This window comes from Protopterus annectens, chromosome 11.part0 (assembly GCF_019279795.1).
Source record: "Protopterus annectens isolate FY-2018-M chromosome 11.part0, PAN1.0, whole genome shotgun sequence".
NCBI lineage: Eukaryota > Metazoa > Chordata > Ceratodontiformes > Protopteridae > Protopterus > Protopterus annectens.
Genome location: NC_056745.1, coordinates 814510783 through 814524747, shown reverse-complemented (window position 1 = coordinate 814524747; position 13965 = coordinate 814510783). Strand labels below are relative to the sequence as shown.

The 13965-nt window shown below is 36.1% G+C and overlaps 1 protein-coding gene across 1 annotated transcript in view; it reads left to right on the top strand.

The window, feature by feature from the left end:
* Positions 1-13965, top strand: part of PIK3C2G (phosphatidylinositol-4-phosphate 3-kinase catalytic subunit type 2 gamma) — a 1120359-nt gene that overhangs the window by 959043 nt on the left and 147351 nt on the right. The window contains exon 18 of the mRNA XM_044087254.1: positions 9985-10096. Within this exon, the coding sequence (XP_043943189.1) occupies positions 9985-10096 (112 nt within the window). The remainder of the gene's footprint in view (positions 1-9984; positions 10097-13965) is intronic.

Genomic DNA, 13965 nt, shown 5'->3' with positions numbered 1-13965 from the left:
GTTCACCGATGACTGTAAGCTGGGAGCCATAATTCACTCTCCAGCTGACATGGACATCCTCCAAAAGGGCCTTACTGAGACTGTCACCTGGTATCAAAGTCATGGCCTCAAGCTAAATGGCAAAAAATGCATAGTCATCCCATTTGGGAAAAACAAAACACCCATGAATTACCACATAGGTGGCAACCCCCTTAATACAGAAGAGGTAATAAGAGATCTGGGGACCCAGGTAGAGAGTAATCTCTCCTTTGACAATCATATTGCCAAAGTAGTTAGGAAATCCTTCTATGTGGCCCATCTAATTACAAAAGAGTTCATCTAGAAATAAAGAGGTTATAGTGCCCCTCTACTCGTCACTTATTAGACCCATCATAGAGTACAATGCCCCATTTGGGATGTACCTCACAAGACACTTCTAGTAGCTGGAAAGACCACAAAAGTACCTCACCAAGAGGATTACTGGCCTCAAACATATGTCCTATGCAGCCCGACTGAAAAAAACTCCGGCTGTACTCAGTGGCATATCGCTTACTCAGAGATGATCTCTGCCTGACTTACAAAGCCATGTGCACCTCAGAGTTGATGGACATGCTCCACCTAAAGAAATCCAAGTCACTGCGAGCCACTCGCTCTAGTGAGCTAAACCTCGCCACAACAATAAATAGAACATGCTGGAGGGATAGATTCCTGTCACAGAGGCTCCCCATGCTTTGGAACAAAATTCCAAATTACATCAGGCAGAGCCTTTCACAAGAAACCTTGACGAGTGGATGGGTAACGGAAGATACACCCCTGGGATCACTTCATTGGCTCTGCTTGACAGAGGATCAGTTAATTAATCAATGGAGTGGCAAAAGCCGACACACTTTGGCTGGACTTATAAATGCCCTCAGGCAGATAGCCTAGTACCTACCTATGAACCTATGAACTTAATTCCCAGCTCAGAAGGGCGAAGGCTACCCTCTCCTCTCAAAAGAGTGCAGACCACAAACTTTTTTAATGTAAAATAACTGGCCTGAAGCCCAAGTACTTTAACCAAAACTAAGACACTCAGAGAAACAATTACAATTTATTCAGGTTCATAAGCACTGAAACCATAGGGGGAGGGAGTGGGGAAGGAGTGCCCCCCCACACTTTTACAGCTGCAGAGGGGAGAGGAGGACCTAACAGAGGACTCATGTGTGCTTTGCATGCTAATGTCAATTTGAAAACAAAAGTGTGCTGAAAAACTATGTTGTTAAACACAGCTGCCAGAGTCAACCACGGTAAGATGTTTTATGTGCTCTGCCATTTAGCTTAGCTGCTTTTGTAATGCTGCCCTGCTGTGTAGCTTAACTGCTTTTGTGTTATGTTGCTCTGCCCCCCCCCCCAATAATATGCTGTGCAATCTGGAGCAAAAAAAAAAAATCTTTTTAACTGTTTCACTTGAAATTTGAATATGTGCTGCCAAAGCAATATTCAGCTGAGGCAGTACCTTACTTATTTATTTTATTTTTGTGTTTTTTGTCTCAAGTCCCATTGGGAAATGCAACTAGGGGATTGGTCAGTTGACCTGAACATTCATCCTAAGAGATCGTGATTGGCTCCTCTAGCTGTGTCTCCTTATTGTGACTGAGAAATCACTCGAGAAGGAGACCAGGAGGAGATTATTTCAGTAAGAGAGAGGAAGCAAGAACAAAGAAACTGTAAAAGATACTTAAGGACAGTGACAAGCTAACACACTTTCCTGCACTCTTAGCATTTATTTATCCTTGTACTCTTGGTACCTAAAAACTATATTTATAGCTAAGAAGTCCCACTTTTTCTTTATCCATACTTTCAAATGCAATAGCGCTATTCCCATTACCATTTTCACCTCGAGGTTATTTGCAATTACAGTCGTGCCTTTTCCAGCTGAAGTTGCCCAGACATTTCTGTACTTTTTCCACAGCTGTTTGCCTGACAATACTCCCTCCTTATATATTCACACAACCCTTTGTTCCACTTTCCACCCCAAATATGCACAAAGGCTTAGAAACTAGTTTTCCTCTACTAGTTCTATCCGCATTTAATATGTTTTTATAATAGAGTGGAGCATGCAAACGAGTATGCATTTTTTAAATCTTGCTTAGAAAAGTTGATCCTGGGTAATTTCTTGTATTATTATTATTTTTTTAAGCAGCTCTGCAAATGCAGTAAATCAGGACACAGAAGCATTCTGTAGCTAATGGAAAGGCTTTCTAATTTAATTAGCAAGGTACCAGACATCATCTTGCTAACCAATGAAAAGCATAAGCATCTTGATTGAAATATTTTAGATTTTGTCAAAGATATACTAACAGTAAACAGCATGTACAGTGTAAAAGAACATTCATGTTGGTTTCTTTCCTTCTAAGACTGTGTTGTAGTTGGTCACCAAAGATGTTCACACAAAACATGTAGGCAAAGGGTTTCTCCTTGAACAGACACAATGAGAAATGCATATTATTCTGTTATTTTTCAGAATAGTGACTTAATAAGTTAAAAGTAAAGATTTTGCATGGAAAGTACAAAAATGTGTTAATTTTGTGTCCACTTTGATGTACATATGAGTGATTTACCAAGAATTGTTGTTAGTTCTTGGCTTAACTTGTTTCTTGATTTCTTCAGTTCAGATTGTCAGATATTTCTGCTGCCAATTGTTGCTGCTGCTGTTTTATCCAATACATGTTAAGTAAACTGTAGCTATATGTTTTCACTTCTCTTGCTTTGGTGCTCTGTGTGTGCTGCCGTTTAGCTTAGCTGCTTTTGTAATGGTGTTCTGTGTGTCCTGCTGTTTACTTTAGCTGCTTTTGTAATGGTGTTCTCTGTGTCCTGCTGTTTAGTTTAGCTGCTTTTGTAATGGTGCTTTGTGTGTCCTGCTGTTTAGTTTAGCTGCTTTTGTAATGGTGCTCTGTGTGTGCTGCCATTTAGCTTAGCTGCTTTAGTAATGGTGCTCTGTGTCCTGCTGTTTAGTTTAGCTGCTTTTGTAATGGTGTTCTGTGTGTGCTGCTGTTTAGCTTAGCTGCTTTTGTAATGATGCTCTGTGTGTCCTGTGTTTAGTTTAGCTGCTTTTGTAATGGTGCTCTCTGTGTGCTGACATTTAGCTAAAATGCCCCAGTTACTTATGGCTGGTGGTTAGAATGACCCAGGCTCAAACCCTATACCTTAGGTACAAGGGTCTGCCTTCTCTACCCATACCACCATTTCTGATTCAGGGAGTTGAGCTAGCTCTCAACTGTCTAGATTTTCACAGAATATTTGGCTCAAAATCTGTGGTTGTCTGGCAAATCAGTGAGAACGGGATTCACTAAATAATGGTAGCCCTTTAAGTTCAGTCGCCCCCCCCCCCAAAATAAATTTTGGCTTTTTCCAGATTTGTTCTGCTGTGAAATTGAGAGATTTAGTGCTGTCAAACTGGATGGTGGTGTGGTGCAGTGGTAGTGTTGTTGCCTCACAGCAACAGACTCCCTGGTTTGATTTTCAGCTGGGGTGTCTTCTGTGTGTGGAGTCTGTATGTCCTCCCTATGTTTGTGTGGGCTTCCTCCCATGTTGCAAAGACATATGTCTGGTACATTTCTCCCTGGGTTTCTGCTGAAAATTGGTTTTGTTCCAAGTTGGACTTTCCTGGTAAACAAATGTTAAATAAATAAAACATTTTACAAGGAGCTGAGAGCTTCAGGGGAAGAGATGTTTAGTGCTGCTTATTCCAAGGCTGTTTGCATTGTTACTAGCAAAACAGGTAGTAGCCTTACTTTTGATGCAGAAGGCTGTGGGTTCTACTCTCCCACAGTATGCAGATGGACTGCTGATACTGTACTGTGTTGTACCTTAAGGGGAGGGGATGCTGTAGTCCTGTGAATGTCCTCCTTTCGAGGAGTTACCTAGTAACTATGAACCTGTTATCAGTTTGCCACCCATTCCATATTGCAATATTACTAGCTTTTCATTTTTTAATGTAACACAGGCAATTTATTCTTCAATGGCAACAGACACTTTATCTGTAGATGAAACAATGAAATATAAAGTTGTTTCCTAGCAGCAACCTCTTCATTAGTTAGAGATCCCTTTAATGTTGAATTATTTAGATGACTTACTTCTGCAGAGATTTTGCATATTCACTGATACTGGTGGATTGTAATGACAAAAGTCTGAGTGGCCTTTTATGGTTGAAATTTTCTGAAATGGGTAGTTTTGTCATTATTGGTTCATGCATTTTGTTTCATTGCTTACTAGAAGACTGTTCAAAACTACACATTCTAACAACTGGTGCTGTATAAGGAATATAATTTAATACAATCAGGTAGGTGAATCAAAGAATGCATACATGTATGCATGGCCCTAAAACTGTGTTTGAAAACAGCCCAGAGGAAAGTGTAAAAGACTCAAAATCATGGGCAAGTAAGTTTTACTCTTGTTACCAAAGCAATGGATGAAGGAAAAACAGTTCATACCACATTACCTTGACCTGGACATGCCTTTTGACACAATCCCCTACTCAGATGTAGTACAAAAGATGAATAATGTAAGAGAAAACACTTGCATCACTAGCTGGAATGCCAACTTGCTGACAGGATGCAGGAGATCAAAATAGACCAGTCACCAATGAAGTCCACCAGGGTTTGGTGCTGATACTTTTTCTGCTTGGCATATACATCTCAAAAGTAAAAGGAAATACTAAAGGACTTTGGCCAGCTAAGTTTGAGATGACTGCAAGCTAGGAGCAGTTATTGAATCCCAAAATGACTTAACCATCATGCAGGAAGGTTTGTCCCAAATAATAACTGGTGTCAAAATCATGACAATGACCTCTGAGAACTGACCCAATAGTTTGGTACTTGAGAACTTGTGTGTACAGTGACCTAACTTTTGACCAATATGTGCCTAGAGTCATAAAGTCTTTCTATATTGCACAACTTATAAATAAATTGATTGTGACTAGATCTAGAGATGTTGTTGTCCCCCTTTGCAAAGCTCTTATTAGGTCAATCATTTTGTATAATGCCCACTTTGGCATGCATCTGTCTAGCCCCATGCAACAATTGGAATACTTTCAGAGATACCTTACTAAAAGGATACAAGTCCTAAACAATAGGTCTTGCATGGACCAACTCAAAGGTTTATTACTATACTGGGTATCCTACAGAGTGCTTAGTGTGACATGTCTGGCATACAAGGCATCCTCCGACCTAATACAAATGGACCTACTGAACATCAGCAAGTCAAATGGCATCAGAAATATTCAGTCCAGGTATCAAAACCGAATGTTGTGGAGAGATGGATATATATCACAGAGTCTACCACTGTCCCAGAACAGACTACGCATAAAAATAAAACAAAGTTCATCCATCCATACTCAAATGCAACTTGGATCTAAGGATAGGTATTAGAAAATGTACTCCAGGATTGCTCGTCATGCTACTAATGGATAGAAGCAGTTCTTAAATGCTGCATACCTTACATGGGTCCCCTCAAATTATCTATGGTATGATCACAGTTATTCTCACTAGGGCTAATATACAATTTTCAGCCATGTGATAGGTAAGACAAGTCAGAAAATGTTAATTCAAGCACCAAAAGGGAATTGGATAAGCTTAAAATGTCCCCCAAATGAACCTATGTTGTGGTAGTAAATAGTTATAAAACATTGCCCTTTTTTGATCACAAAGTGCCCCTCTCATCCCCCCCTATCTTCAACAGCTTTCGGCGCTTATGATCAGGTTACTAACAAGCAGTAACAAATGCAGCAGAATAAATGCAATTGAACACTTTAAGAACAAGAAGTAAAAGCAAGATAAAGTAATAAAGTTTCCTACGTAACAAAAAAAAGTTTTCTAAACTGAATGTTGTGGAGAGATGGATATATATCACAGTCTACCACTGTTACTACCACGACATAGGTTCACTTGGAGGACATTTTAAGCTTATCCAATTCCCTTTTGGTGCTTGAATTAACATTTTCTGATTGGTCTTACCTATCCCATGGCTGAAATTTTTATATTAGTCCTAATGAGAATAACTGTGATCATACCATAGATAATTTGAGAGGACCCATGTAAGGTATGCAGCATTTAAGAACTGCCCCTATCCATTAGTAGCATGAGGGGCAATCCTGGAGTACATTTTCTATTACTCATCCTTAGATCCAAGTTGCATTTGAATATGGATGGATGAGCTTTGTTTTATTTTTATGGATAGTCTGTTCTAGAACAGTGGTAGACTATGTGATATATATCCATCTCTCCACAACATTCAGTTTAGAAAACATTTTTTTTGTTACGTAGGAAGGGAGGAAGCAGACGATAATTCAAGGTTAAGAAACAAAGGAGTGGGTCTTCCCAGATGATCTCACTGTACACAAGAGAATGAACTGATGCAATGGGACTGGGAGGAGTGTCCAGTATCAAATTTATAGTGAAGGTGGGTAACTCACAAGCCACTAACTTTTAAGAACACAACTGCAATTAGGCAGGGGGGTGGAAGAAAAAAATGGAGACTAAATCGGAACAGAAGTAAAGAAACCTTGGAACTATGTCAGAACAGAAGTAAAGAAATCTTGGAATTAAACCATGAGATGTATTCACAAAACACTGCAGAATACTATTAAAAACTATAACCTAAGATCTGTACAAAATTGTTAAACATCACTGAAACAGAGCAAAAAATATATATACTTAAATCAGCTTTATGTACTTGTATCAGCTTTGGATTTCCAGATGGCTTAGATGCAGTAATTATTGTAGCCAGCAACAAGGTGAAGGCACAAAACTGCAGAAACTTACAGAATTAATTCCTTTATACCAGGATGAAAGGCTTTTCTAGAGTTAAGCCCTCAGGGCTGTCAGATAGAAACACAAAGAGCTATTAGTCAAGATTTCATACCTAAATAAAAATGGAGGCTGAATCACAACAAAAGTAGGGACAAGTAAAGAAACCTTGGAATAAATCCAGAAATATGTTAACAAAACACATCAGAATACTGTTAAAACTATAACCTAAGAGCAGCACAGGATTGTTAACAATTACTGAAACAGCACTGTTGTAGTATACTTAGATCTATCAAAAGCTTTTGATAGTGTACCTCATTCTGCCATTCCAGAAGCAATGCATGTGTATGTATAAGGTCAATACTGTCATTATTTGTTGGGTAGCTAATAAGTTAAGGGGCAGGAGGCAGAAGGTGAGATTAGGAAATTACACTTTGATTGGGATGGAATTAGTTCATGTGTCCACTGGGCTCAGTTTTAGGACATGTTTAATTTGTTTGTTTTTTTTCTTTTCTTTTCTTTTAATTACATCTAAAGCATGCATGGTGAAATATGCACATGACATTAAACTGGTTTAGCAGTTACTCATCCAGCTGATGTGATTCACTTTAATGAATAATTGAGTGAGGTGTACTCATGGTTGATCATATTGGATTGAGTGTTAATAGGGATAAGTATGCTGTCTTCCAGTTCGGGAGATCTAAGATAGAAATAAAGGTAAACCTGTGACCATTCAGGCAGGCTGCAAAATCTGTCAGAATATAGGGACTTAGGAAAAGTGAATGTAATAAATTTACATTTTGAATAAATACTCAAAAAGTCAAAGCTAAAGCATTGAAAGTGTCTCGTTTAATTCTTAAGAGATTCTCCTCAGGCAATAGAGAATTTCTTCTGAGGATGTTTGCATCATATGTTTGCCCAGTTACTGAGTACAGCATGTTGTTTTGTATATTCAATAAGGGAGACTTCCTCACTTTGGAGTGTATACAATGAAAATTCACAAAAAGAATTGGGTGTAGAGACTTGTCATACCAGTCAAGGTTAGGTAGTCTGGGTCTTTAAACTATCAGTTACAGATACCTGAGCGAAAAAAATTGTGTTTGGCTTATCATGGGTTTTATAATGAAGAATATGGTATTTTACTAAATCCTGAACTGTTAAATTGAAATCATATAGTATTTTACTAAATCCTGAACTGTTAAATTCAAATAAGGCTACACAAGGAGTGGCTTACACTTATAAAATAGAAAAATCTAAGATAGCCTTAACACAATCAGTGAATAGTCTATGGAATAGAGTCCCACTTTGTGTTTGGCAGTCTTACTATTAAGATGTTTTTAAGATTAAATTGCACTATTGGATGAGTCCAAAAGTATATGAGTTTATTATGGAGTCTGAGATTTGATTGGCCACAGCACCTACTCTTAAGAGGTTCAGGATTTAGTGTCATTTCACATGTATATATTGTGGGTAGGATTTATATTCCTTGATGTGGCATCCAGCAAATGAAAGTTGTAAATGGCATGGAATAAAATCACAGTATGCATCTTTTCTTGTAATTATATATTATTATTGCTTGGCAACTTTAACACTGATTTTGCATTTATATTTTTTGTCTGCCTGTAAATCAGTATCACATGTTCTCTACTTCATAAAGCATCTGCTGTACTGAATCAAAAATGTCTTAAAATAGATTTTGTATGGTACACAGGTATAAACAATATCACAGTTGAATTAAATATGCTTATCTGTGATTTCCTTGGCTAAATCACATTAATGCCTTTTTAGGTTGGTAGAGAATAGTTATATAAATATTAAAGACATTTTTATCATACTTACAATAAATGGATACATGTCAAAAACATTATTGAGTAACAAAATGATCCAATGAAAAGCAGTGCAAAATGATGCCTGAGCCAGGTTAATTGTTTATTAATTAAACTTATAAGTGCTTTCACCATTTAGGTACTGCTTCCTCAGACGTTCAAAGTAAAACAAGTTAACCATGCTTTACATAACAAAGAAACACATCATCCTAGCAGATAATTGAAATCAACTGGAACCGATCAGTATCAATTTAAAGAAATACAATCCTAATAAAGTGTTCTATAACGCAATTTTTACTAAAAAACATCATTTAGCAATATTGCTAGACAGTGTAAGCATTACTAAACATATATTTCCTTAAGAAAAGATATCTAAAAACATATAAAAAATCATAAAAGTACATCATAAAATATATGTGGTTGCAGTATATGAAAGAGTGAATATAAATCAAAATGTAACTGAAGTATATTGAATTATGTGTGTGCCTAATGGGATATATAACAAATAAAAATTCCTAAAAGACATAGAAACATGCTATATCAGCAGAGATTCATAATGTGAGCCTATATAACTCTATCTAAAAATGGGTCTAGCTTTCAACAAAGGTTTTAAAGGGGCTTTATCAGTAAGTCCCTTCTCGTGGTCTGCTCTTAACCATACTATCCATCTCATTTCACTACTCTCTGTCTTATTCCTTACATCTCCTAACCTCCCATCTAACACAGTTCTATTAATAGCCAAAAACTTGAAATGATGTGTAGAATCAGTCTCAGTAACATGCTTGGCAAGAGCACTGCTTACTATTCCATCCCTAATGTAGTAAAGATGTTCCCGTATCCTGTACCTGAACCTCCTGCCAGTATTACCTACATAGAATGAATGGCACATCACACAATGGGCCAAGTAAACAGTGTGTTCAGAGTCACAACTAGCGTCTACCCTGAAGACAAAACTCCTGTTCAAATCAGGGTGATGGAACTCAAGTTCAAGAACAGATCATGTTTTATATTTTTCCTTTCACTCTTTCATATACTGCATCCACATATATTTTTATGATTTTTTTATATATATTTAGATATGTATTCTAAAGAAAATATATGCTTGGTAATGCTTATACTCTTTAGCAATATTTCTAAATGATGTTTTTTAGCAAAAATTGCACTGTAAAATGCTTTATTAGGATTGTATTTCTTTAAATTGATACTGATTGGTTCCAGTTGATTTCAATTATCTGCTAGGATGATGTGTTTCTTTGTTAAAGTATGATTAGCTTATTTTACTTTGAACGTCTAAGGAAGCAGTACCTAAACTGTGAAAGTGCTTATGATTTTATCTGGTGTTGTTTGGTTCTCCTTGGTTTCACATTATTGAGTAACAATTCTTTTTTTTTCAGATTTCCAGTCAAGAGAGTATTTTATTTGGGTGATCTCTGTGCAAAAAGGCTAAAAGAGTTGAATGCATATCTTGAATTGTTGTTTAGTGAAACGTATGAAGCTGCTGCAAGTGTAAGTATTGTTTTAGTAGCATAGTGTGACTAGGTGCCTTTCTTTTTTTTTCCAACAATGCTTTTTATTTTATTAAGAATAATAAAACAACATTATATTTACAATCATAACAGCAAAGAAACTATATACAAGGTCCATAACAAAATGAAAGATTCATAAATGCATTCAGGCAATCAATTAAAATTTCTGCAATAGAGAATGTAGCTTTTCCTAAGCAATTAATTTGTGAGTTGAATTCTTTGTTCTAAACTTTGTCAGTAATTTCTTTATCACACAATGACCTGGCTAAATAAATTAATTCACTGTTAAAGGAGAGATGGGAGTTATTTTTTCAATTTTCTGTTATAGCTTTTCTTGCAAATGCAAGGATTGTTCATAGTATATGTACTTGAGTTTTGGGTATAACCTCTGGAATCGGTACATTAAATAAGATAAGAGAGTCAGAAAGTATACATTTATCGTTCAGTAGTGTATTACAAAAATTTTTGAATTCTCACCAAAATAAACATCTTGCAGGAAATAATCATGTGATACCAATCAGCATTTTCTGCATTGCATTTCCAACATTTAATGTCATCCTTTTTTGCAAATCTTAGCAATTCTTTGCAGTGTCATATAACATCTATTAAGGAATTTCCAGGTATATATTTTTCTGTAAGGAGAGAGTGCTGTTTTCCCTATTGAACTTAGAAAGAGTTTTTTATTATTGGTAGTAAACTCCTCTTTGTTTATTTTGGTAGAATAGTCCCAGTAAGAGGCATCTATGAAACTGAAGTCTGATCTAATAGTTTTGTAAATTATCAACATAAATGAGGTGCCTCTTAGAGAACCATTAGTAATATTGTGTATTAATTCCAAGATTTTAGGTATATTGCTTCCATGTGTTTCTAATGATAATATAATTTTATTGTAGAGAAATTCTCTGCAAACTTCCATATTGAGCCAATTACTATTCTTTAAAATATACCTGGCAATTAGATAGTCTGGTGAATGGACTTTATTTGTAGACAACAACTAATTCCAGAAGAATAAATTTCCCTCTTTAAGTTCGTACATTTTATTCAGATCAAATGAGATTAGACATTCATTAGTGTAGGCAATTGGAAAGACAGATATCAATAAGTTTTTGATTAAATGATTTGATTGAGTAAATCTATTAAAGTTCATTAATCTGTGGTTAATAAAGGAGCAGGATTTTAATTTCTGTTTATTATCTTGTGCATATATTTTTAATGACCATGTAAAATGTTTATATCTAGTTTAAGAAAAGGTTCAAGTATTATTTTATCATTAGCAAGTAAGGTTCTTGACTTGGTGCCTTTATGATGTGCATGCTGAATTCACAATGTATAGTGGGTCATTTATTTAATGGTGATGCATTTCTTAGTAGAAAACTATGATTGGGACTGTGGTACAGGTAAGAATAATGTGAAGTTTTTTATTTACTTACTTAACCTGATGTGAGCCATTTCTCTGATACAACTGCAGAATGAAAAAATGCAACACCTTTGCTAAAGAATAGCTCAGAAAATGGCATAAATGTAACATTTAAGTATTATACAAATTAATTAATCCCCAGATGGAGCTCAAATATATTTGGTTACATGAACAAATATCCATACTTTAGTAGACTTCAAAAATTAATTTATAGTTCAGATTAGGATAACAATTAATATATTTTTATCAATCAGCAAGTAAAAATGCTTTGTGATGAAGCTAAAATTCATTGAAAAAAAGATCACCATTCTGTGCAAAAACTAATGACACCCAAAGAAAGTATAACTTAGCGTGAGATTCAATGATTTAGAGTAAGTTATATTTATTTGAACAATGGGAAGTTCCCCTATGTGTAGGTATCAGCAGCAACAGCCCCCCCCCCGCTCATGGGGTGTTTATATAATTACATTTTTTAAGATAATCAGTTTTTCTCATTTATTATTCTGCCACCTATATTAGAGTTGTTGTCTTGTCTGTATCCACAATTTCTTTATAAATATAGGAGTTATACAAAAAGCGGAGGTGTCCTACAAATGTATCTTTCATTTCATTTGAAATAATCTGTATCATAATGCTGAGACAAATTTTTTGGTATATAATCCAAAGGTTTTGTTACTGCACATATAGATTCAGTGTGAGCTGCAAATGTTAACCTGTTGTTTGCACTTATGCCAAATATATTGTAGCACTCTCTTAAAGAAAAAAAATATTTGCATTACTCTTGTATCTATCACACTGTGGTTAATCATCCCTGAAGCATGGGTTGTGTGGGGTGCCTAATCTCATTCAAGCCGATATTGACTGCAAGTTAGACTACACACAGTGCTTATATTTTTCAGTAACGTAATTGCTGCACATGATTTGCAGTATTACGTTCCACAGCTAAGCACATTAAATTTGAGCAAATGACTTAATCTGAACAGGAAATGCAAAATGCTGCTTTTCTTGTTCAGTTTAAAAAAAATGTTTGCATGCTTAATTTATCTTCTGAATCTAACTGTAGGCAGTTGTGATCAGGTTTATGGGCAGTTAAGAATGTGACACTTCATTAATAGAAAGCCTGTATGTATTAATAAATTAAACATTACCCAGAGTTTAGAAACGTCAGATAATTCACACTATTATCTTTATTTTTAATTTTACAATTTAAATGCAATCTGTTTGCCATAGTTTATCAATAATACATTCATTATATCAATAACCTTTGCTGATTTAAAGTATAATATGTGATCATTGTTATTATTATGGGAAACATAAAATAAATGGTAGTAACAAGGAAATGTAAGTTTGTTACTATACAAATTAAAAAGACAGGGTTATCCCTTCTACTGGCCCATAGTCATTCAGCCATAAGTGATTTCAGAACTTTTTCTTAAATTAAGACATAATCTTAGCCTATCTGTAATTTGGTTAGTCTCTGAAATGGTATAGCTTGATGTATGCTCCCACAGATATTAGTAAAATCAATGAAAATTACATTTGTCGGTAAAAAAAAATGAATTCTAAAATTTTACATCCTGCTTTATTGTATCTGATTTAGAATGGTCCAGTTTCAAGCATAACTCTAAAAATCCTTTGTTATTTCTAGCAAGGTGTCCTGCTACAGTAAAGAAGAGATAAAATTCAGTAGGCTATCTGTATGCTAGTAAAATAATCCCATGGAGTCAGAGACATTTTTACTACTCAAGTAAATTACCTTCTACAAGGTAGGTCATTTTATGCCACTGTGAGAAGCTGTGATTCAGAGAAAGCTATGGCTTGAATGAGAAAGATCTAATTAGTGACTCTTTAGTTCTATCAGACCACCAGTGGTGGTAGTGCTTACCATGATGGCTCATGCATCGTATTGCCAAAAGCACTTGCACACAGGCACAGGCACCCATGCATACATATACATACTCTTAGCCATTCATATACACTAACACACACACACACACACACACACACACACACACACACACACACACACACACACACACACACACACGCATGCACACACACGCACACACACACACACACACACACACACACACACACACACACACACACACACACACACACACAAACATGCACACATGCACCCAACATCAAACAAACCACTCCCACAACTGATTGGATTTACAGGCATAGTTACCTATTCACCCACATGCACACTCTTACACACACACACACACACACACACACACACACACACACACACACACACACACACACACACACACACACACACACACACACACACACACACACACACACACACGCACACACACACACACACACACACACACACACACACACTTCTTCTCCTGCCATGTGGCATATTGCTTGTAGCATGGAACTCATCATTCCTCATGCTGCCATTGCAATGCGTC